This window comes from Mytilus trossulus, chromosome 6 (assembly GCF_036588685.1).
Source record: "Mytilus trossulus isolate FHL-02 chromosome 6, PNRI_Mtr1.1.1.hap1, whole genome shotgun sequence".
NCBI lineage: Eukaryota > Metazoa > Mollusca > Bivalvia > Mytilida > Mytilidae > Mytilus > Mytilus trossulus.
This window is the reverse complement of record NC_086378.1, coordinates 89,337,825-89,362,643: the sequence shown is the minus strand read 5'-3', so window position 1 is coordinate 89,362,643 and position 24,819 is coordinate 89,337,825. Positions and strand designations below refer to the sequence as shown.

At 32.7% G+C, this 24,819-nt stretch overlaps 1 protein-coding gene across 1 annotated transcript; it reads right to left on the bottom strand.

Moving 5' to 3' along the window:
* Window positions 1-7,746: 7,746 nt before the first annotated feature.
* On the bottom strand, window positions 7,747-24,560 carry LOC134722188 (uncharacterized). The gene is made up of 8 exons (XM_063585771.1): window positions 24,443-24,560; window positions 20,996-21,985; window positions 19,002-19,131; window positions 17,569-17,734; window positions 13,715-14,735; window positions 12,033-12,150; window positions 11,265-11,419; window positions 7,747-8,547 (listed from the first exon to the last, which is right to left on the bottom strand). Exons 2-8 carry the CDS (start codon window positions 21,952-21,954, stop codon window positions 8,442-8,444), a joined length of 2,655 nt encoding a protein of 884 aa, XP_063441841.1. The 5' UTR covers window positions 21,955-21,985; window positions 24,443-24,560; the 3' UTR covers window positions 7,747-8,441.
* Between the last annotated feature and the right edge of the window lie 259 nt (window positions 24,561-24,819).

Sequence of the window (24,819 nt, the reverse complement as noted above, 5' to 3'; positions counted from 1 at the left end):
ACCAGGACTATAATTTAGTACGCCAGACGCGCGTTTCGTCTACATAAGACTCATCAGTGACGCTCATATCAAAATAGTTAAAAAGCAAAACAATTTATACAAAGTCGAAGAGCATTGAGGATCCAAAATTCCAAAAAGTTGTGCCAAATACGGCTAAGGTAATCTATGCATGGGATAAGAAAATCCTTAGTTTTTAGAAAAAATCAAAGTTTTGTAACAGGAAATTTATTAAAATGAACACATTATTGATATTCATGCCAACACCGAAGTGTTGACTATGGGCTGGTGATACCCTCGGGGAAGAAACGTCCACCAGCAGTGGCATCGACCCAGTGGTGTAAATAGTTATCAAAGCTACCAGGACTATAATTTAGTACGCCAGACGCGCGTTTCGTCTACATAAGACTCATCAGTGACGCTCATATCAAAATAGTTAAAAAGCCAAACAATTTATACAAAGTTGAAGAGCATTGAGGATCCAAACAACGCAACCAGTCAATGTAATGTAAAAAGGGGACGATAGATACCAGAAGGACATTCAAACACATAAATCGAAAATAAACCAACAAAAGTACATAATACTTACACATATATAGAGCGGAAATCAAGATTGGTGCGAGAAGGTTGAAAAAATTGCAAAAACTTGAAAATACCTACTCTGTTTATATGTAATATTTCGTCAATTACTCTTAAATTGAAATAAAAAGAATATAAAATTGAGAATGGAAATTGGGAATGTGTCAAAGAGACAAAGACACGAATGCTTCCTTCAGCTGGCCCCTAAACAAATATATACTAGTTCAGTGATAATGGACGCCATACTAATTTCCAAATTGTACACAAGAAATCAAAATTAAAATAATACAAGACTAACAAAGGCCAGAGGTTCCTGACTTGGGACAGGCGAAAAATGCGGCGGGGTTAAACATGTTTGTGAGATCTCAACCCTCCCCCTGTACCTCTAGCCAATGTAGAAATATAAACGCATAACAATACGCACATTAAAATTCAGTTCAAGAGAAGTCCGAGTCTGATGTCAGAAGATGTAATCAAAGAAAATAAACAAAATGACAATAATACAGAAATAACAACAGACTACTAGCAGTTAACTGACATGCCAGCTCCAGGCTTCAATTAAAGATTGAAAGATTATGATTTCATCATATGAACATCAGGCACAATCCTTCCCGTTAGGGTTATAGTATCATACCATCATAACATATATGAGAAGAACATAACCCGTGTCATGCCAACAACTGTTTTTAGAATAAATGTCTTTAGTTCCGACGCAAAGACCTTATCAGTGACTCAATATTAACGCCAAAATATGCAATCTTAAATGACTTGACAACAGTATCGTAATTATATCCCTTCTTAATAAGTCTATTTAAAGGTTTTGTAAGTTTCTGAGGTGAATACTGACACCTTTGTGCTTTATAAAGAATATTTCCATAAAAAATTGGATTTGAAATACCTGAACGTATAAGAAGTCTGCATGTTGAGCTATATTTACGAATGATGTCTTTATACCGATGATAAAATTTAGTAAATGTTGTGACTAGTTTGTGATATCGAAAACCCTGGTGTAATAATTTTTCAGTAATACATAAATTTCTCTCGTTAAAATCTAAAACATTGTTACATACACGAGCGAATCGTACAAGTTGAGATATATAAACACCGTAAGATGGTGACAAGGGAACGTCACCATCTAAAAACGGATAATTAACGATAGGAAATGAAAAATCATCCCTTTTATCATAAATTTTAGTATTCAGCTTTCCCTTAGTGATATAGATATCAAGATCGAGGAAAGGGAAGAGTCTTTTAGTCTTGAATCTCAATCAGATTGATATCGACTATTTTCATTATCTATGTTTCCCATAACACACAATTTCAAACGAAGAAAACAAGTGATATTACAAACGGAATCTAGTGTTTGTATTCGCATCTTTCCTATTCCTGCTCCGGATGATAATTTTAAAAACTCAGCAAAGATACTAGGCTTATAATTTCGTAACCAGACACATATTATGTAGACGAAACGCGCGTCTGGCGTACTTAATTATAATCCTGGTACCTTTGATAACTATTGCATTGTTTTTTTCTGTTGGTCTGTTTCATTCTTTAGCAATGATGTTTTCAGTTTATTTTTAATTTGTGAATTTGAATTTTCCCTTGGTACCTGTCACCTCTCTTGTTCGTCTATCTAGAAATGATATCTACAGTGACAAAAAAGACAGAAGACCAAGCCAATTACGAAGTTAGTGAGTATGGAGGCCCAAGCTTACGAAGGGTTTTTGCCAAATATCGGTAAATCAACAATATATAAACATCACTGCTACATCAGCTGATTAATGAATTAAAGTATAAAGAAAGTAGTATAGGCACAATCCCATTTGTTGTTACTACCATTTGAACGATAAATGAAGTCAAAAACATTAACATAAAGGAAAAATTTGACATCATATCTAATTTTAACATTTCGATATCTAGATTTTCTACTTGCTTTTAAAAACAAAATAAGAATTGTTTGGATTTTTACGGAGCAACAAAAGCATAACCTTTTAAAAAATTCGTCGAATGCAATTTACCAGGATTTGATTTAACGGCAAGCGTGTCGTCTTAATAAAACTTATAAAATTAAACAATGGCGCACGTGTAAAAGACCTGGAAGGCCAAATAAATTGAAGATTACACATGTAAATTTTTTTTAAAGTATAACAAGATCTGGATTCATAAATATACTTGAAATTTGAATAAACTGACATTAATTGTTTAGAACAAACACAGGTGAAGAAGTAAAACTTGTTGTTCAAAAGCAGTTTCTGTGTAATGTTTAATTTTGGAATGTTTGCAGTAAAAATCAGAATACCAACAAACAAGAATTCATCTGCCTCATTTTTAGACATAACTCGATTTAGCACAAGCGGTCATCTCAGTACCAGAATCTATAACGAGAGAGAGACGAAAGATACCAGAGGGACATTCAAACTCATAAATCGAAAATAAACTGACAACGGCATGGCTAAAAAACGAAAAGGACAAACAGACAAATAATAGTACACATGACAGAACATAGAAAACTGAAGAATAAGTAACACGAACTCCACCGAAATCTAGGGGTGATCTCAGGTGCTCCGGAAGCGTAAGCAGATCCTGCTCCACATGTGGCATCCGTCCTCTTGTTTGTGTGATAAAAAATCCGGTAAATAGTCTAATTCGGTAGGTCACATTCATGAAAGGGAAGGGGATTGTAGTTACGACGTAAGGAACATATCCGATATCATTTGTGAAACGGTTATTCCATAGCAGTCAACCAACTCGTGATGGCGTCCGTAAAATTTACGAAGGTATGATTTCAACTTCACCATCTGGAACTCTTGGTTTAATAGCTTTCTTAAGAGCAGTAACCCTCTATCAAGAAAATCATGATAGGAAATGCAAGCACGGGAATATTGTATCAATTGGGAGATATATACCCCGTATGCAGGAGCTGCTGGAATGTTGATACTTAGAAATGGAAAGTTCACAATTGGAAAGCTGAAATCATCTCTTTTGTCGTGAAGTTTTGTTTTCAAAAAAAAGTAAAATCACAAAAATACTGAACTCTGAGGAAAATCAATTAGGAAAGTCCATAATCACATGGCAAAATCAAATAACATAACGCATCAAAAATGAATGGACCGACCCTCATTGTCAATTTCTAGATATGAATCCGACTTAACTGTATCCGTTGTATCCTTCATCTCCAATTCGATGGGATAGATGCGTTCCACATAGTCACCAAATTTTGAATTATTTAGTGAAAGATCGTCATTTATATAGCGGAAAGTAGAGTTAAAGGATATTGCTAACTTCTTATCTTTCTTCCTAAGAAGTTCCTACATGAAGTCAGCGTCATAATAATAAAGTAGGCAAGTAGAGGGGCACAGTTTGTTCCCATTGGGATGCCGACAGTCTGTTGAAAAACACGTCCTCCGAACGTAACAAATCTGTTGTCAATCAAGAAATCAAGCATCTTGATAATATCGGTTTCAGAGAATTTTTTTGTTTGAATAAGAGTGATTCTTTACAAAGTAGGATTTAGCCACTTCACAAATAAAATACAATGGTCTTTGAGTGTAGATTCTAGATACTAACGTTGTTTCTTATCTTAATGACGTGTTATTATAGTAATATTTTATTTGTACTTGTAACTTATTACTTTCACTGTTTAGTCTATTTTGATTATTACTCATTTGATGTGACTTGGTACTTATAAATACCGTCATTGTGTTATTGTGCAATGACATTTTTTTAGTATTCTTGTCTTTCGTATTGCTAATGTACATTATCTATATGCATTTGTATTTTTCTTTGTTGACATATTTGTTGGTTTTTATGATTATTAAGGTAATAACACAGTGCTGACTGCTGTACACCTATTTAGACCTTTTCTTTTTAATTGCTATGTCTGGGGTTTTATTGTTCATACATCGTTGTCATTATAATGGAATTTGATGCGACTGTCACACAAACGAGAGGTTTAGCTAGCTATAAAACCAGGTTTAATCCATCAATACCTACATATATGAATATGTCTGTTCCAAGTAAAAAATACTTCAGTTGTGTTATTCATTCGTCTGATGTGTATGAGCTTTTGGTTTTAGCCATTTTCGTAATGAATTTCCATTAAGAATATAAAAGAGGGACGAAAGATACCAAAGGGACAGTCAAACTCGCAAATCTAAAACAAACCGACAACGCCATGGCTAAAAATGAAAAAAGACAAACAGAAAAACAATAGTACACATGACACAACATAGAAAACTAAAGAATAAACAACACGAACCGGAGAACGGTATTTCTTTTATTATGATTGTTTTTCTTTTTTAAATATTTGTCGTATTTATAAGCACACAATACTGTTATTTTTTGTTAAAAAAAACTTCTTCACTTACTAGTAGTAGTAAGATGGAAGAACAAATTTCATTTCTCAGATTTCTACTTTTCTGGCACGTTCGATAGTGACCATTTTTTGTTACGCCACTATGCCTTTAAATAGTTGACACTATTGAGAAAAAGACAATTCTGTTAAAATGAAAGACATTTGCTGAATATAAATTTTCAACTGAATATTCCATTCATGTTCTTCTATTTATCATCTTTTCGAAAATAAATTTCACATTACATGATGAATGAATGAAAGTAAATCTTTATACGCTCTTTCGAAGAGCCTTTCTTTATTTACCTTTTCATTTCTCTCATATTAGAAAACACCGAATGAAGATGTTGTTGTATTTTGTTAAATTCGAGTGTTGATAATTGGTGTTCTATGTAAGAGATCCACAAAATTCTGATACAGTTATCAAAATTTAGAGTTAACGAAATATTGTAGCAGTTCTGTCAGTGATATGGATATGATAGCAAAGCCCACGACTTGCTTTTTAAGCATTGATTCCCCTTAATTATTTGCGACACCAATACTGCAAAAGACGTACACCTAGTCGTACACAACTTTCTTATTTGTTTTCTGGCTATAGATTGTCTGGGAAATGTCTTAAGTTTTATCAAAGAGAGGCGACTCAAAGATTAATTGGAGGTAAACTATCAAGGTGAATCAATTAAAACGACATTCTGAACAGTTTTGTAAAAGCTGTATTTTGTATATAAAGGGATGTCTGTTCTCTGATGTGTAATGGATAAGCATTCTTTTATTCTAAATATAGAATAGATGTTAAAGCCATTTTAATCAATTCGTCTTTCAGAATTATGATATTGTTCACTTATGTCAGTTTACCATGTTTACATAATAACCAGTATATCCAAAAGGGGTTAATGTGTCATGGGTTTTCATCATTTCGCCATTATGACATGATTGACCGGTATTTCCGGTTTATGCTACTAATCATCAACTAAATGTTCCAAATTTCATTGTATCAGTGCTATGACTTATGAAAGTATTTCAGTATTTAATCAAGTAACATGTAATGTTTCGCATAGGAAAAACATATATACATTGTACTACTTTCCTTTTTGAGTTGCATAAATTCATCCCGGTTTACAGGAAGGTTGTTGTTGCACAATCGCGTCTCCTTTACAAATGCATTATTTACCCTTTAGTCTTTTAATTCTATAGCAATCTCTTTTTTTTTTATACCTCAAGTCAAGTAGTATAATTTAAACTTAAAAAAGATCATATTATTGACAAAAGACACTGGCAAAAAATAAATGTTTGAAAACAAATTTCGCACTACACATTGTAATTATTGAAGCCCAAATGTAAGTTTGTCTTCTCCCAGGAGCTGGATTTTGATGATCGATGTTGTCTTTTAATCTGTTAATGGACCTTCCAAATTAAAGATGCATTAAAAAAAATAACAACTGAGAACATGCCTCCGAAGCGCTTTCCTGGATTTGAACATTAATCAGAAATATTCAATGTCGAATATTTGAAAGAAAATACTAAAAAAAAGAATCTAGAAAGGTCAAATTTTTGGATTCGAGCGTCACTGATGAGTTTTTTGAAGACGAAACGCGCAACCTTGCCTGAGGGAGTAAAACCTTAATTACTTGAAATATTAATTAGCAAACAATTTGACAGAGGTTTGTACAAACTTGATACTTTTAACTTACCATTTCTTTGCAGTTACAAACCTTCTCAATTATCTCAATTAATACATCACAATCGTGTATATGCACACTATACCGACTATGTTAGCAGTGGAAACCGCCTTACTTAAATTACAGATTCAACTGAAAATTTGTTTCACGATCTTTTATTTTGTAGTCTTATTTGTAAATTTATCAATTGTGTCCTATTCCCAAGAGTGACATTATGTATAGTAAGAGAGCATTACCTGGTCGATATACTTGGTCTAAATAGAAAAACAAAGGATGTGGAGTATAAATAGTTATCAAAGGTACCAGGATTATAATTTAATACGCCAGACGCGCGTTTCGTCTACATAAGACTCATCAGTGACGCTCCGATCAAACTAGATGTTAAGCCAAACAAGTACAAAGTTGAAGAGCATTGAGGACCAAAAATTCAAAAAAGTTGTGCCAAATACGGCTAAGGTATCCTATCCTGGAATATGAAAATCCTTAGTTTTTCGAAAAATTCAAAGTTTTGTAACATGAAATTTATAAAAATTACCATATAGTTGATCAACACCGAAGTGCTAACTACTGGGCTGGTGATACGCTCGGGGACGAAACGTCCACCACCAGTTCATCCACGAATCAAAATTTGTTAATGCATAACAACACAAAAAAAACACACACATACAAAAGCTAAGAAACAGCGCTTGCTCTTTTTGAAAAGTCAATGTAATTCCCACAGATTTTGTTGTTCCCTTAAATTGAACATCAATAAACTAATACTGTCTTAAGTCATATGTCAAAGGACTCCAAAAAAATATGTGTTTTGTCTTATGATTTGCCATGTGATTAGGGACTTTCCGATTTGATTTTCAGTACTTTTGTGATTTTACTTTTTTTTAGATGAGGTGATGTAAAAAGTATTAACCTGTATTATTTCCGAATATCAATTATAATATTTGACGGGATTAGTTGCTTTGAGAATTGTTTGAAGGGGGATCTTTGAATCAGTACAGACCAGTACAGATAATCAAGTATATTAATTTTTATAATAAATTTATATTCATTTCTAACAAAATATTATAATAATCATTAGTAAAAGTATACAAAATATACAGCATCCTATTTACATATAATACAGTTTTATATTTACAAACATAGTACCTGAAAGAGAAATCTATGATTATTATTCCCAAATTAAAGGACAAAATACATTGGTGAAAGCGAGTAATGAAAAAATATGCATTCCGGTCAAAATATTTGGATAATTTGTATGATTCCAATTATTTGTTTTAATTAAATTCAATTAAATTTATTGAAGCAAACGAAACTGCAAAATAAGGACAGGAACAGTCTAAATAATGGTAAAATACACAATAAAAATTAACAGACGCTACGTTTCGAACTTGATTGAATGCGGGTGTTCATTAAATACATTGTATTGCTAGAAACATTTGCTTCTGTCCTTTTAGATTGTTAAACTTGTCTCTTATAATCGTTATTAGAAATATATGGATACAAAAAAAAAACGAACTTACAGTGGTCACAGTAGATGTAACTATCTGACGCAATTAAAATATGTACACATGCATGACTATAAAATAAAATTGTGATATGAATATGTTGGTATACAAAAAGTATGAACAATGAAAATATTTTTTTATTACAGCCAGCTGCAAAATAATAAACAAAGTTATATTTTAAAATCACTGTCTACATCATCATATAAATCTTTTCCTGAATAGTTTAGTTTTCCTTTTACGATTTAAAGTTTCACTACACAGTTGTGTATTACAATGTTGCCATAATAGATATTATTTCTTGACATGTTTTTTTAGCACTTTTCGTTGAATACCTCACAAATGTAGCATTACAAGACTGTACATAGTAACTACGAATGCCGTAGTAAATGATCCCATGACTCTAGGAGCTCCAGATATACGGCAGATTAACTGGTCAAATCTGAAATACAAAACGTGCAAACAATTTGAAATCGCTAAGATTTCTGCATGAAAGATCTAGAACTAATCGTCAGAACATGCTTATGTCCCATATAATGCGAGACTGCACAATCTTTTCAGCTTCTTCTATTAATTGTGAATGCAGTTTGTATATATTAGAGCTTGTTTCGTGTATATTTGTGTTAGCATCTTTCATTTTTCCGGAAATTTGATGTAATTTATATCTAGTGGTGAAAAGATTACAGCGGTGTACAACTGTTGCCTTTATTTACCACGCAACCGTTCACACTTCGTTTGGAGTTCATGAGATTCGCTTAGATTCGTTGTTTTTTTTATCTTGATTTGTGTATTCTTAACTGAGTTAAGAGTTTTAGTCACCGGTATAGTACTGTTTCCTCTAATATATTTTAAATTGCTAAAACACATATATGCACACCCGTATTGGATCAGTATGTTATGCATATGTTGATAGTTAATGCATGAACAAAACCACAAATGCGTTGGTTATCACGTATGTAACTTGTGATAGATTTCTAGATGAAGCTTTGTGTCGAGTTTTGTGAATTCTTTAATAACATATACGATTATTTTCACAAAGCAATACTATTACAATGCTATAACTTGTTTTAATTTGTTTAATCTCGGAGGGGCCACTTGCTATAACATTAGTGGTTGGGATGAGCCGCTGGAATAGGTCATGTTTTCATGCTCTATAATATATGAAAAGGGTGAGAAATTCAGATTAAATATATCAATAGGTTGATATTATCACTTGCTTGATTATATCATAAGTATCTGAAACTAATCCACAGTCGTAAATGCATCAGTTATTTGTCAAACCAATTAAGCTCTATTTATTCTGATGTGGTATTTCCACTGATGCCAGTGATAGATGCAATAAATCCAACTATTTTGACATTTGAACCTAATTAACATTCAAGGGTTTGTATACATAAAACATGATAACAATTATTTAAAGAAATTCCATTGTGACAGCGTCCTTTAGGAGAGAAATTAATTAATATTTAAACATGTTAACATCAATGAATTGGGTGATATTACATTTATCTGACCATAGATGTAATACCATCTTTGATCTGACCAAACGTCTTTTATATGTATTGTATTTAGGGATTGAAATATCTTTATAATGAAAGAAATGGTCAATAAGAAAAAAAAGTGTTTAAGATGTGACAAATTAATTGCAAAAGAAAATGATATTATTGCGACTATTTTGCTTCATAACAAGAACGTGATGATGAGCGGGAAAAATATTGAAATATATCTATAGGTCTGTTTTTTGTTAATTAATACATGACAAGGTATATATTTTTCATTAACAAAATATATGAAAAGGGTGGGGTACTTGATGTCTCAGCTGCTCACCCCTACCAAAAAAAAACCCGAGGTTTTAATACAACTGAAATTGTATGGTTGCATAAGTGAGTGTACCAACCGTCACGTCACGTTAAAGGTTTTTCACAAATATATATACGTATTTCTACGCTTATCGTTCTTTGTTCGGACATACTAGTTGAAACCCTGAAATCTGGAAATGTGACAGGTGTAGTTAACAGGAAATGTTTATCATGCAGTAACCCTATGTGTATAGGGCTGTCATACTGCCAAAGTATTGGAAATTCGGGTTTTCTGACGCTGTCTAAATATAAAGCATCGGGAATCTGACAAGTTGAATGAATATCATGTGTATATCTGATTTTGTGTCATTTGGTTTGATGTGAACAGAATCCAATCATATGACTTTACTGTCACTATCATATTACATTACTGTTATTATCAGAACATGTATATACTACTCGTTAATAAGCTAGGACTGTTTGTCGGCAATATCCAGAGTACTTGGGCAAATAACATTAAAGGTACCAATTTTCCTGCATCAGATGCGCATTTCGACAATACATGTCTCGTCAGTGATAATCGTGGCCAAAATATTTGAAATCCGAAGCTTATATAAAAGATGACGAGCTATAATCCAAAAGGTCCAAAAAGTATAGACAAATCCGTGAAAGGAATCAGAGCTTTGCATGAGGGTAATACATTCCTTAATATATAATAATTTCTGACATTTTGTAACTTTTTGACTTATATGCAGATTAATTTTGGATTGTTTGGGTTATACAGAATTTCAACATTTTATTTTTTGGCTTCTGGAAAATTGGTCTCCCGCGTTCCGATGAGGTTAATCCCAGAAACAAGTATGCGCTATCAGTATATTATGTCGTATATAAAGTGTCTGGAAATACACGAGATTTTGTGTTTCTACCTGATCAGGATTGTAACTTTTAGCGTTGATTCTTTTTATGTCTGCAGCTATTTTACAAACTGTTACTTTTGAAATAGGGGCTACATATATATAACAAGAAGTAGCATAGGCGCTAAACTCTCCAGCCAACATTTTTTTTCTGGAAAAATCTTGACACCCTAAAAATTTTAATATTTACCTTTTTATTTTCATATCTAATGTTCCTTTTCCTTTGGGTGTATACATAGCACCGTACATATTTATTTTTCGTATGTAGATTTATTTCTTTTTTCAAAAACAAGAGATAACAAGGTGTTCGTTTGTTTCAATTTCTCATATTTGCTTTGTGTTTATTGTTTTTCACAAATCAGGTCTTTGTTTTCTCGTTTGCATTAAGTTATAAATTTGTAATTTCAAGGATTAATCATATCTTCTTATTTTCATTCTACACATACCTGCTGAACAGTTTCTTTTGTTTCTTTTCATACTCAAGTTCAATCAGAGAACCTTCAATCCAGAATTTACCGTCTCTAATTTGATACTCATGTCCTTGTTTGCAATCACATCGGTATGCTCCTCGCGAAAACTTGAAGCCTGCTTGTGGTTTACACTGTAAAAAGATTGATATAAAAAATCAATCATATCTAAAAACATTTTTTTATATATTTATTGTTAACCAGGTGCGATGTGTGAATAATACAGCCAGCAGAAACTAAACTCAAACAGTAGGTTCATCTTATTCGAATTTGTCGGGTTCTTACTCTAATGTAAGTTCAGGAAGAGAAGATAATAAAATCTAACAAATCAAACGCTTATATTTTAAGATATCAACCAACAGAACAAACGATTTACAAAACCGTGATGTTCGTGACATGGTTTAGGCAAAGAAGAGTTTGGCTCATTTGGAAGGACTGCTAAGACAAACTTGTTTATGAACTATCAAAGCGATCACTCCTGTAAATAAACTCACCATTGATATCAGAATTGAAATTTTGAATGTGCGCCAGACGCGCGATTCGTCTACAGAAGACTCATCACTGACGCTCGAATATCTTTTTTTAGATAGCCAAAATAAAGTACGAAGTTGAAGAGCATTGAGGACCAAAATGTCCTAAAAATTTTGACAAATACAGCTTTGTTAAAATACGCAAATGATGAATTTCTTTTATTAACTACAAAGCCTTAAATAAATTTGAGAAATATATTTAAGATAAGTAGTTTACCTTTGTAGACTTTGTATGACATCTAGCTGTATTTTTGAATGCGTTGGCAACATGGAATGGTTGTGGACACTGGTTCACTTCGAGTTTGTCTAGTGGTACGTCTACTGTTATAACTCCCCTGTAACAAGAAACAGGACATGCATTTACAATGTAAACATTGTGATTACATGCATTTTCAGTTTACATTTATATACATTTCGTATTATAAAATGTACAGTTTACATTTTAAAACATTCCATTACCAGTGTTTACATGATTTACATTCCGGGTCTAAAATTTTCAAAAGTTTTGAACTTCTTCTGCGTAAAAAAACCCAAAGTAAATTAGTTTATCATTTTGTCAGTACGGTTTGTATTTTAAATGGTTTGGTTTATAGATATAAATTTTATATAATGTACATTATTGTATTTATTAAGTAGACAAAACGTATGGAAATATTCTGAAACGATGTTGTGTAAATAAACTCATCATAAATACCAGAACTAATATACCATATTCTTTTAAAATACACGTTGATTAAAATCTCATAAGATTTCAAAGTAACATCAATCAATTAGTGACTGCCTGGTAGATCTGGAATTTCAACATTATAATGTTTGAGACCTTACATCCGAATGACAGACGAACGGACAGACCATGACACGAACATAATGACAAACAAACGGCCATATCATTGTATGTATCATTCTCTAAGTAGGTATATATATTCTCAGAATATAATATAACAGGAGACATGTAGGAAACACTGCACGTTGTTTCATTTCATATTTCCCTTCCAAATTGTGTAAAACAGCAGTGCTTCATCACTTTAAATATAAAACTACACCTGTTATTTCATAAAAATACAACAAATCTATTGCATCCAAGATTTTCAAACACTGAAGAGAATAAGATACCTTTACCCTCAGGGGTGTAAAATCCAAAGATATTCGGAAATACAGTTAAAAAGAACAATCCCAAATTTACGTTAATAATTCAAAGTTGTACTGAAGTACTGCAACATCTTCAACTGAGTGTATTTTTTCAATTTGAATTAATATCTATACATTTAGTTTTTTCTGTGCTTTAAAACCATTAATATCAATACATTTAGTTTTTCTGTGCTTTAAACCATTAATATCAATACATTTAGTTTTTCTGTGCTTTAAACCATTAATATCAATACATTTAGTTTTTCTGTGCTTTAAACCATTAATATCAATACATTTAGTTTTTCTGTGCTTTAAACCATTAATATCAATACATTTAGTTTTTCTGTGCTTTAAACCATTAATATCAATACATTTAGTTTTTCTGTGCTTTAAACCATTAATATCAATACATTTAGTTTTTCTGTGCTTTAAACCATTAATATCAATACATTTAGTTTGTCTGTGCTTTAAACCATTAATGCCCAATACTAAATTGATAGATATGATGCATATTATAATTAAATAGATCTAGTTCTGTAAACATATGGTATCCGAAGAAAAATCTAACTTTGTGAAGAAACTGATTGAATTCAAAATCAAACAAACCAAAAAATAATATCATCAAAATATCAGACGTTTTGATCGACAGCATATTTGTTGAGTTTGGTGGATTGATATTTCAACAGACAGTCGGTATTTTTATGATTACTAATTTTCCAACCATACAGGCCGACGTTGTGATGTACTCATATAATTGTTTGAATTACTTACGCGAACTCTATCTTATTGGAGATGTAGTTCTTTTTAAAGAATGGAGCAGAATATGTCATGATCCACTCATCCACCATACCGTCACATCTAAAATATGGATGTGACCATTGTCCATCGTTATAATCTGGTGCTTTGTATCGCATGGGAAAGTATTCAAATCGAATCTGACTGGTTCCAGCGGGATCGTATCTTACCATTGGTCTCATCTTATATGTATGTAAGTGTTCAAAGTTGGTTTTCCAGTTAGCTTTCATCTTAACATAGAAATCTTCATAAATGTATTTTCTGGGATTACCAGCAGTATCAAGGGCAAGAGCACGACCATCTTGCATGTAAGCAAAAGGACCAAACATTTCTCTTTTGGAACCATCTTGGTTTTCAAATGTGTATGGTTCGAAATAAAGCCCACATGAAAGAATTTTATGATCAGCCATAACATTGGCAATGACCTCTCCAAACATTTGTTCCATGTGTAATCGTCCACCGCCTCTTAGATTACCAAAGTTGTCACTAGCTTGAACATTTTGTAAGAAATTACTCAGAAAGTGGGCTAGTCTAAGTGCTGTTCTTCCTTGGTAATCAAATTGTCTGTCTACACCATAGGCAACGTCTCCTGGCAGATGTAACAGACTAGGTGCTGAAGTTCTACAGCTAACCTTATTGATACTGGCTTTCTGACGGAAAATTCTGATCATTTTTTCAAATCTCATCTGATCAAACTCGGATCTCTCACCACTGTTAACAGTTCTCTTTCTCCTTTTTCTTAACTTATCTTCTAAATGGATTGGCGATAGCTTTTCTTTTTGCTGTCTTTTTTCAAACTTTTTTTGTGCTTTTTCCGAATATTTGTTACCCGTGCCATCATCCACATTAATGGATTTTAGCGATCGACTGCTTACTACATTTGGTTCAGACCCGTTTAAGTAGTTTTCCGATCTTCTTCTTCTAACATTAATATCTCCTACGCCGAATTCTACGACTACCTGTTCTGTCTTGTCGACAATAGGAAGCACTCCAAGCTCTAAAATAATGTAAAGTATAGTTTAATAAGTAATTGACTCAGTTTCCTATAAATAAGTGGGGTTCGTGTTGTTTATCTTTTAGTTTTCTATGTTGTGTCGTGTGTATTATTGTGTTTCTGTTTGTCTTTTTCATTTTTAGCCATGACGCTGGCAGATTATTTTCGATTTTTGAGTTTGACTGACCCTTTGGTATCTTTTGTCCCTCTTCTAAGAAAAATATGTCATTGATATGTACATTTCTTCTGTTTATAAAACGTCGAATTTTTCGAAACACAAGGTTTTTTACCAACAAGTGTAATTTAATGTGACAGTCTCGTCCTGTTTTCAAAGAGTTCTTTAGAAGGGAACCAAGACTTTGGTGATACATATTCCGTATCAATTTCACAAATACTACACGAGGCTCTTGAAGTATATATTCTGGGTATTGACGTTGTTTGTCATCTTAATTAACAACGTATTATAGTATCTTTTTATTTGTCTTTATGAATTTTACTTTTGCTGTTTAGTCTGGGGGGTTTTTTGTGATATTCATTTGACTTGACTCTTTACTTATACATCACATCATTGTGTTATTGTTCTTTGGTAAAACATGTATATGCTTGTCTTTCATTTTTTCTAATGGGCTTTTTCTATATGACCTTTGTGTTTCTTTGTTTCATGACGTTCTGTGAAAACATCTTTATTCTTGTTTTTTTTTTCATTTTTGCTGATGTGCTTCTTCTATATGTCGTTTTGCAAATAAAGTGAAAAAACGGATTTGACTGTTTTTTATAGTTCGCTCTTATGTTGTATTGTTATACCACTGTCCCTGGTTAGGGGAGGGTTGGGATCCCGCTAACATGTTCAACCCCGCCACATTATTTATGTATGTGCCTGTTCCAAGTCAGGAGCCTGTAAATTCAGTGGTTGTCATTTGTTTATGTGTTACTTATTTGTTTTTTTGTTTATTTTTTTACATAAAAAAGGCCGTTAGCAGTTTTCTCGTTTGAATTGTTTTACATTGTCTTATCGGGGCCTTTTATAGCTGACTATGCGGTATGGGTTTTGCTCATTGTTGAAGGCCGTACGGTGACCTATAGTTGTTAATGTCTGTGTCAATTAAGTGTTTTGTGGATAGTTGTCTCATTAGCAATCATACCACATCTTCTTTTTTATATTGAATACACTTGTCATGAATCTGTTGTTAAATGGTTGGTTACTGTTGGTGTGGTTCGTGATTTTTTTCCTGTTTGAATTGTTTTATACTAGCCCTTTACAGCTTGCTGTAAGGTGTGAGCCAAGTCCCAGTTCGGAATGACTGTTCTTTGATAAATAATTGTTTAAGTTTTTAGATTGTGACTTGGATTGAGAGTTGTCTCATTGACTCTCACACTACATCTTCTAATCTGTATTATATATGTGTTTAAATTTCTGAAATTCAGACAAATTCTGATACGATATCTCCCAATAAAATGGTACACGATATCTTTGGCTCCAACCCTTAAGAAATATAGAGGAAGTTAACCAGAAGCCTGTAATTCAGTGTTTGTCGTTTGTTTATGTGAAACATATTTGTTTTTCGTTATTTTTTTTTATATTAATAAGGCCGTTAATTTTCTCGTTTGAATTGTTTTACATTGTCTTATCGGGGCCTTTTATACCTGACTGTGCGGTATGGGCTTTGCTCATTGTTGAAGGCCATACGGTGATCTATAGTTGTTCTATGTCATGTTATTCTGTAAACATTTAATTTTCGCCCCTTTTTTCTCTAATCTTTGAAAAAATAAGTCTATTCTATAAAAGTGATTTTTACGCATTATTCTCTAATTTTTTTCCCAGTTTTCTTTTAAATGAATGAGAACGGTGATGTACAAACAACAGCAAGGCTTTCATTTGTTTCTCAATAATGACGTGTTGATATGTATTGTTCTGCATGATTAAAGTGCTAGTTCCTTGAAGTAACAAGTCCAAGTTCTCATCAGTTCTTTCCAGTGATTTTGACTACATATAAGAAGATGTGGTTTAATTGCCAATGAGACAACTCTTCAAAGAGACCAAGTGACACAGAAATGAACAACTATAGGTCACTGTACGGCATTCAACAATGAGCAAAAGCCAACTGCATAGTCAGCTATAAACAGGGGCGGATTTCGGTTTTTTGAAAGAGGGGCCGTAGTTTGTAAAGATAGCCGAGCGGAGCGAGGCAACATTTTTTTTTTGGGCCCCTTTAAAATAAAATAAGTTGAAATATGCACTTTTTAAACGGTTCCTGGCGTGAGGCATGCATATTTTGTAGTTGCTGGTAAGGTGTAAGGTATTTTCAAATCTTATTTGTGGTAGACTAAAAAAAAATGATTTAAAATTCCAATGGAGATTTGCATTGTAAAAGTGAAATTACTCTGCTAAAAAGGCAGAAAAATCAATAAAAATTAATACAAAATTATAGTTTGATCGCATCTATTTAACAGAATGTATTGATTCTTGATATTTTTTCCGTCTCTAGAGTACAAAAAAACAATTATAAAGGTGTTGTCATATCTTTTACGAAGCTATCATCTAAATTTCGTATTTCATTAGTTGACCAAAACTTACGGAGTTATCTCCCCTTCCAATGCCAATTTTCATAGGATATCAAAAATGCTGATTTTAAGTTTTCCTAAAGTTAGATTTTATGGAGCCTTTTCTGTACATATTAAGGGCTTAATGATATAGATTAGAACTAAACCATGTTCTGTTGCAATTAGTTTGAGGTTAAAACTTAGTTTGACTGGACTACAACCAACGTGTATTACCACAATATAAAAAGTAAACAGAAATCACTTAATTTTATTTTAAATTTATTTGAAAACTTACGTCCATCTTTAACACATTCAAAGTTATTCTTGTATTCTTCATCAGTTGCTCTTTCTACGTCATCACCTTGGAATGGAGGAGATATCCATCTTGGATATCGATATGGATTCTTACAATGACAAACATATCCTCCACGTCTGCGCCCATAACCCATCTTATGTTTACACTGAAATTAGACAATAACAATGACAAACATATCCTCCACGTCTTCGCCCATAACCCATCTTATGTTTACACTGAAATTAGACAATAACAATGACAAACATATCCTCCACGTCTTCGCCCATAACCCATCTTATGTTTACACTGAAATTAAACAATAACAATGACAAACATATCCTCCACGTCTTCGCCCATAACCCATCTTATGTTTACACTGAAATTAGACAATAACAATGACAAACATATCCTCCACGTCTTCGCCCATAACCCATCTTATGTTTATTTACACTGAAATTAGAATTTAACAATGACAAACATATCCTCCACGTCTTCGCCCATAACCCATCTTATGTTTACACTGAAATTAGACATTGACAATGACAAACATATCCTCCACGTCTTCTCCCATAACACATCTTTTTGTTTACACTGAAATTAGACAATAACAATGACAAACATATCCTCCACGTCTTCGCCCATAGCCCATCTTATGTTTACACTGAAATTAGACATTGACAATGACAAACATATCCTCCACGTCTTCGCCCATAACCCATCTTATGTTTACACTGAAATTAGACATTAACAATGACAAACATATCCTCCACGTCTTCGCCCATAGCCCATCTTATGTTTACACTGAAATTTGACATTTGATATATAAAAGCTGATGAGGAGGAATGCAGATAGAATACTGCTAAATATTATTTCCTATTAAACAGCTATGGAGGGTTGTATTCCAATCGGTCCATTATTTAATTAACTCTGCTTTTCATTTTATAAGGTATACATATATAACAAGTAGGTAAAAACCCATGTCACATCTTTTTTCAACCAAAAGTATCATCAAACATAATCACCTTTGTCCAGAATTAATTAACTAACATACATCCTCTTTTGCAGGTCAATAGTACTGATTTATTTCGTTAATGTTTATTCGTGCTACATTTTTTTGTGTAGACCTGTTAGAATGTAATAACAGCAGGAAATAAACCATTTGTAGTTTTTTTAAACAGCATGCTATTAAAAGGGACTAACAAATCACTTAAAATAATTAAAAACGGACGATTTTCGAGATGCGAAATATATTTATCCCTACTCTAACCCCAACCCAACAAATTAAGCAGGGAATGTTTATGAATCGTTAAAATTACTTGGACACCAAAATAACTGGGTCTGACAAATACCGATAAGTAAGGCGATATTCATTATTATACGCATTCATTTGTAATGAAAAAGTTACACACAAGCTTTAAAGGATGGAATTATACCCCTGTAGAAGGCCCTTTACATCTTGAAATGCCAGACAAATAACTGGGTCCAGGGTTACCAGGACTGGTACCACAGGCATTAAAGTCTATCTCTTGGAAATCTGTATCCATGACAATAACGCCAACTATTCTGGAAAATAAATATTAATGTTAACTAAAATTCATAATCAATGATTCCTGATATTTAGGCTTAAATATATAGAGAATAATACATGGCAAAATCCGTATCATATGTCGTATCATCCCGAGACATCAATATCAGCCCGAGGGCCTTTAGGCCCGAGGGATGATATTGGTCGAGGGTGATACGGCATGTGATACGGATTTTGCCATGTATTATACGCTTTATCATATATTTCTTAACAGAAGAGTATATGAACTGTTTTCTGGTCCATAGCACTGGGTTACCTTCAGTTCTGCTTTTGTCTTGTTTCAAAGCTTTAAAATAACTGCTCAATTTTTTATACGAAGGACCTAGGTTACCTTACAATCTGTTGTTTTGAAAATATTTTGTTTATTAATGTATATATTTAAGTGTTTTGTATTTTTTTATAGTTGCATTGAGTGTGCCAAAAAATATGATGTAAAAACTTGATGTTCGTGACGTCACATACAATATGAAAACTTGATGTACGTGACGTTACATACCAAACAATGACGTCATTCCAAAAAAATACCCTATTTTTAGAAAAAAAATTCTTAAGCAAAAACAACCCCTTAAAAACTGACTTTACTTAATAAAAAAAAAAAAAAAAAAAAAAGTATGCGATACGGGTTTTACCATGCGATACGGGTTTAGCCATGCGATACGGGGTATGCGATACAGGGTAGGTGATACAGACTGGAAAAAGGAACCTTTATTAGATATACAAAATATCTGTATTTTGTACTAAATATATGATAAATCACATTATAATGATTATAAGAGTGTTATTAAGTTAGTGTTTTTAAGAAATGAAAAATTAGCTGTTTTGTTCAGCTTATCTGTTTGCAAAAGGAGTGTTGTTTTATAACCACGCATGTGTATGTCAATATATATATGTGCGTTCTCCTTGTACTATTTGTATTTGTTTGTTTTATATGTATTTCCGTGTTATATATATGTAATGGATTCAAAAGCTCTTCGGGGCTCATGTTATTTGTGAACTTGTACATCGACTTTAGATAAATCTTCTTTATCTAGTTTAAACTTTTTAGTTTACAATTTTTAAAACACCATTCTTTGATGTGGTTTTATTAATCTTTGTTATGTAGCGTTTTGAAATTTTTAGCATGCAGTGATATAATTGTAACTGTTTCTCAATTTCAATTGTATTGTGCAATAAATCGTTCTCTTCTGTAATTTAAAAAAAAAAATAGCAATAGCACTAGGTGTGGTTCTCGCAAACGGCTACTTTTAACCCCATCACATATACATGTTTATGCAAATCTTAAGTGTGAAATGTCATTGTCACTGGCTATTTGTTCTGATATATTTAAGATTGTAATTGTGTGTTATAATTGAAGATGTGGAATGATTGCCAAAGAGACAACTCTCCACGAGAGACCAAATTAGAAAGAAATTAACAGCTTAAGGTCACCTTATGGCCTTCAACAATGAGCAAAGTCCATACAGCATAGTGAGCTATAATTTACTATATATATAATGTACGTTATTTGGTATTCGCTATTCGCTGGTAGTTTAGTTCATATCTATGAACGATTTAAAACTTACAATGTGGTCTTGGTAGACAACGCTGAAAACGTATGGCGAACACTAAATGGATAACTATGGTGAACAATCGTGTTTTAGGTGATGTCTCATTGAGCTCTACCTATATACACAATACTCGAAAATAAATGTACAATTTTTCCTCTTCAATTACCATGAACTTCCAGTTTCTATTATTATAAGTTAGAAATTAAAAATCAAATTGAGAATCCATTTCTTACTAAACAAAAACTTTTATGTTTGTTGTTACAAAGAAGTTTGAATACGAACGATTAATACTAACCTCTGTCTCCTTAAATGTGTCCAGTTAGAATATCTTGGCATAAAATCCACTATTGGAGCCACAGCACTAACTTTCCACTTCTTAGACCCACGGCAATCAAAATAGGGCTGTGTAAAGCGAACTGGCAACAATGTTTCGTCCGAGTTTTGTTGTTTTGGTAAGTTAGGTCCAAAGAAATTAAAATTGTCGAAATTATCATTTGTAAACTTTCCGGTGACATTTGAATACTTAATTCCTACACCAAATGTAAACTTTTTACTTTTATCGAGGGCACTGTCGGTATCAGGTAACCAGAAGTTATACCAAGGGTTCATTTTATAACCATCCGTAGTGTAATTTTTATTGGTACCAGCGCCAATGTCCGTAACATATGCCGCTCGGCGTGTTGGCTCGCGCAAATAGTTATCTTGGTCATATGTGTCATCCCAACGCCAACCTTTGACGCCAAATAATGGTATTGTGTTATTGAAATCCAGAGTGACGAACCAATTTGGATAATAACAATTGTTGTCAAAGACTATAGAACTTCCGTTTATATTGCTCGGATTGGCGTTCATATCTGCCGTTACGGACATATAAAGATAATGAATATTTGGTTGTTGGTAAAATAACTCGGTGTCATTCATCTTCTGTAAAATGTAACTCATGAAATAAGCTCGATTTAAAGCCATATTATGCATGTGAACAAGATTTGTTCGATTTTTATAAATAATTGTACTTTTCAGTTGGTTTGCCTTTGGAATTTGCGACACTACATCTGGGCGAAGCAACATTTCTCTTTTTGACTTACTTCGACAATTTGATCCTTTTACTGCTTGAAACAAATCATCAATAATGTCAAAATTATCACGTTTCATCCATTCATATTTTCCCGCCAAGACAAAATGACAAAATAAAACAATGACCCAAGGGGCAGCTCTTATCAATAATGAACAACCCGTTAAACTTCTTCGCGCCATTTTTCACATTTGAAGTTTCAAATAGTGCTGCCTGAAAAGAGAAATGAAAAAACTTATTTACTACAATTGATCTGTACCTACATACAAATAGACATGCATCTCGTTTCTCTCCCTTTTTAAGAGTAATGTGGTTCCGTTTGTTTTCACTCCCATGTTGCGATCTCTATTTATTTATATCTCACAACAGTTACTAATCTATGCATGATATATTTGACAAAGAACAAAATGTCATAAAAACAACAAGAGTGTCACGCTTCCTTGTCGGGGTTCTTCTTTGGTGACTGAACTGCCAATTTTTTTTCTAATATGAAATATTTTTTAAGAAACCGATAAATACCAATACTCATAATCATATGATAAAACAATAGAATACCAACAGATAGATATAAACAATGGCATAGGACAATTTGTTTTTAGCCAATTCGGAATACATACAAATATCTGTACTTTTTAATTCCTATCTTTTGAATTTTAAGGCAATTTAGAGAGAGAGGGGAAAGACGATAAAGGCCCGGTAAACAAAATCATCAGTTGGGGAAAAAACTGACAGTGCCATGGCACATAAGGAAAAACAAAGTTTAAAAGACAAATAACAGTAAAAAAAAAAACACAAAATATAAAACAACTGACAGTGCCATGGCATGAAAAGGGAAAACAAAGTTTAAAAGACAAATATCAGTACAAAAAAACAACAGAAAATAGAAATCAAAAACAGAGCAACAAGATCCCTTCAAAGGGTTGATTTCTGGTGCTCTGGAAGCAAATCATGCGCCAAAGGACATTCAATGGTTGCTGGTGCTCTGGAAGCAAATCCTGTGCCAAACGGACATTCAAACTGATTAGTTGAAAACAAACAAACAATGTAATTGAACAAAACAAGTAAAAACGACGAAAGATCTAGACAACCAAATACAACATAGAACCCCTGCAAGGTGCTCCAGAAGGGTAGGCAGATCCTGCTCCATTTGTGGCACTCGTCATGGTGCTCATGTAAGTACAAATCCAATAATACGAGGAGAAAAGGACGGGTTTGAAGTCACAACAATTGAAACATGTCTGTCGTCATCTGTGAAACAGATATTCCATAACGGTTAATCAACTCGCTATGGCGTCAAAAAGATTTTCGAATGGATGATAATAACTTCACCTCTTTGAACTTTTGTTTTAAAAGCATTTTTGTCAGAAGTGACCATATATCAGGGAAATCTTTATGCATGTTTAATTTGTAATATCGTATCAACAGGGAGAAATATTCTACATATGTAAGCGCTGCTAATTATACACTATGATAATTGCTAGATAGAAATGGAAAGTTCACCATTGATCTACACACATTGTTTAGAAACTGGGTTACTGTTGAAGACCTTCTGTTAACCTGTATATGTCTTTTTGTTGTTGTATTGGGTTGCTGTCGCACTGGAGTATACATCACATATAATTTTATTCAAAGTCAATACATTTTCAGGTATTTTTTTGCATTTTCCCATTTTCATTACAAAACAAAGGTTGCATCTTCCTGACCAAAGATAATTTTGGTCATATATTCTTTGCTATATTAGTTTTGACTTTCCAAAATTTTGGCTCTGGCCTTTTCTGGTGCAGAGTTATCAAATACATGTATTTCATCCAGCGGTAAAATGTAAATTTCATCTTTTTTTTCCAGACAAATTGAGTTTAATGATTCAGATGAAATGTTTACTCTATATACAAATGCAGTTTTTTTTTTAATTTCTATTTAAATATATAGGCAAACCTTACCTTAAATCATGCATGCATTTTGTGTTATTCTTGTTTTATATGCTAAACCATATTCCTTATGAAAGTATACCACCTCAATATTATAATCAACATCCAATAATATATGATTGGCGTACATGTATTTACTTCTTAGTTTTCAATATATTTTCAAATGAATATAAATAATGTTGATACGAATTCGATACTTCCGGCACAATCAATTGAAGGCAAAGCTTTCTGTTGCATCAAAATATGTTCTTCTAATGTTCAGCATTCGATTTGAATAATGACACAAAATGACCAAATGCATGTATGACAGATTAAAAATAAATATTTTGAAATCTTAATTATAGCTGAAATCAAAAGATATATCAAATACTCCCTTGACCATCAGTTGTGTAATTATAAACTTAAATCTTTTTATTGTCGAGCTAGATTGATGAGGTCGATTTAAAATGCACTATTTATAATTGTCAAGTTTCAAGTGGTTTTATCCAAATTAAACACGACATATGCAAAACCACTAGTTACAACTGACGTGAATAGATGCACAAGTATTTGTGGTTTTGTTTTTTAAAGGATGTGAAAAATTCAAAAATATTCTTTTCAAAATTAAAAAAAAAATAACCTAATACTTCCGGTCCGCCATTTTCCTCAGTTTGAAAACAATTTTTGAGGTTTCGTATGAGAAAATATCAAAGAAACAAAACATGAAATATACATGTTCTGTATTTTAAAATATGATTTTTACCTTAATGGTTTCTTTGTCTTTCTTTGGTGCTCAGTTTGTACAAATATGTCTAAAATAAAGTAAAGAAAATCCAACAACAGAAGATCACATATTGAAATTATTTATCAGTTGATATTAGTCAGACCAATGGATGTTATCTGAAGATAAATGTCGCGTTATCAGTTGTTTTTGTCCGTCGTCGAATCTAGCAACACAACAACGCCTGATAAGCATTGATCGTTTGCAAACATTGAATAAAAACTTACATATTCTTTGCAATAGGGGATCAAATTTCTATGTGTCCGATTAAAAAAAACTCAAAATTAAAAAAAAACCTTGATAAAACAAGGGTGGAGATATCGTCATACCGAGATGCGTTTAGAACGTTAATTGTGTCA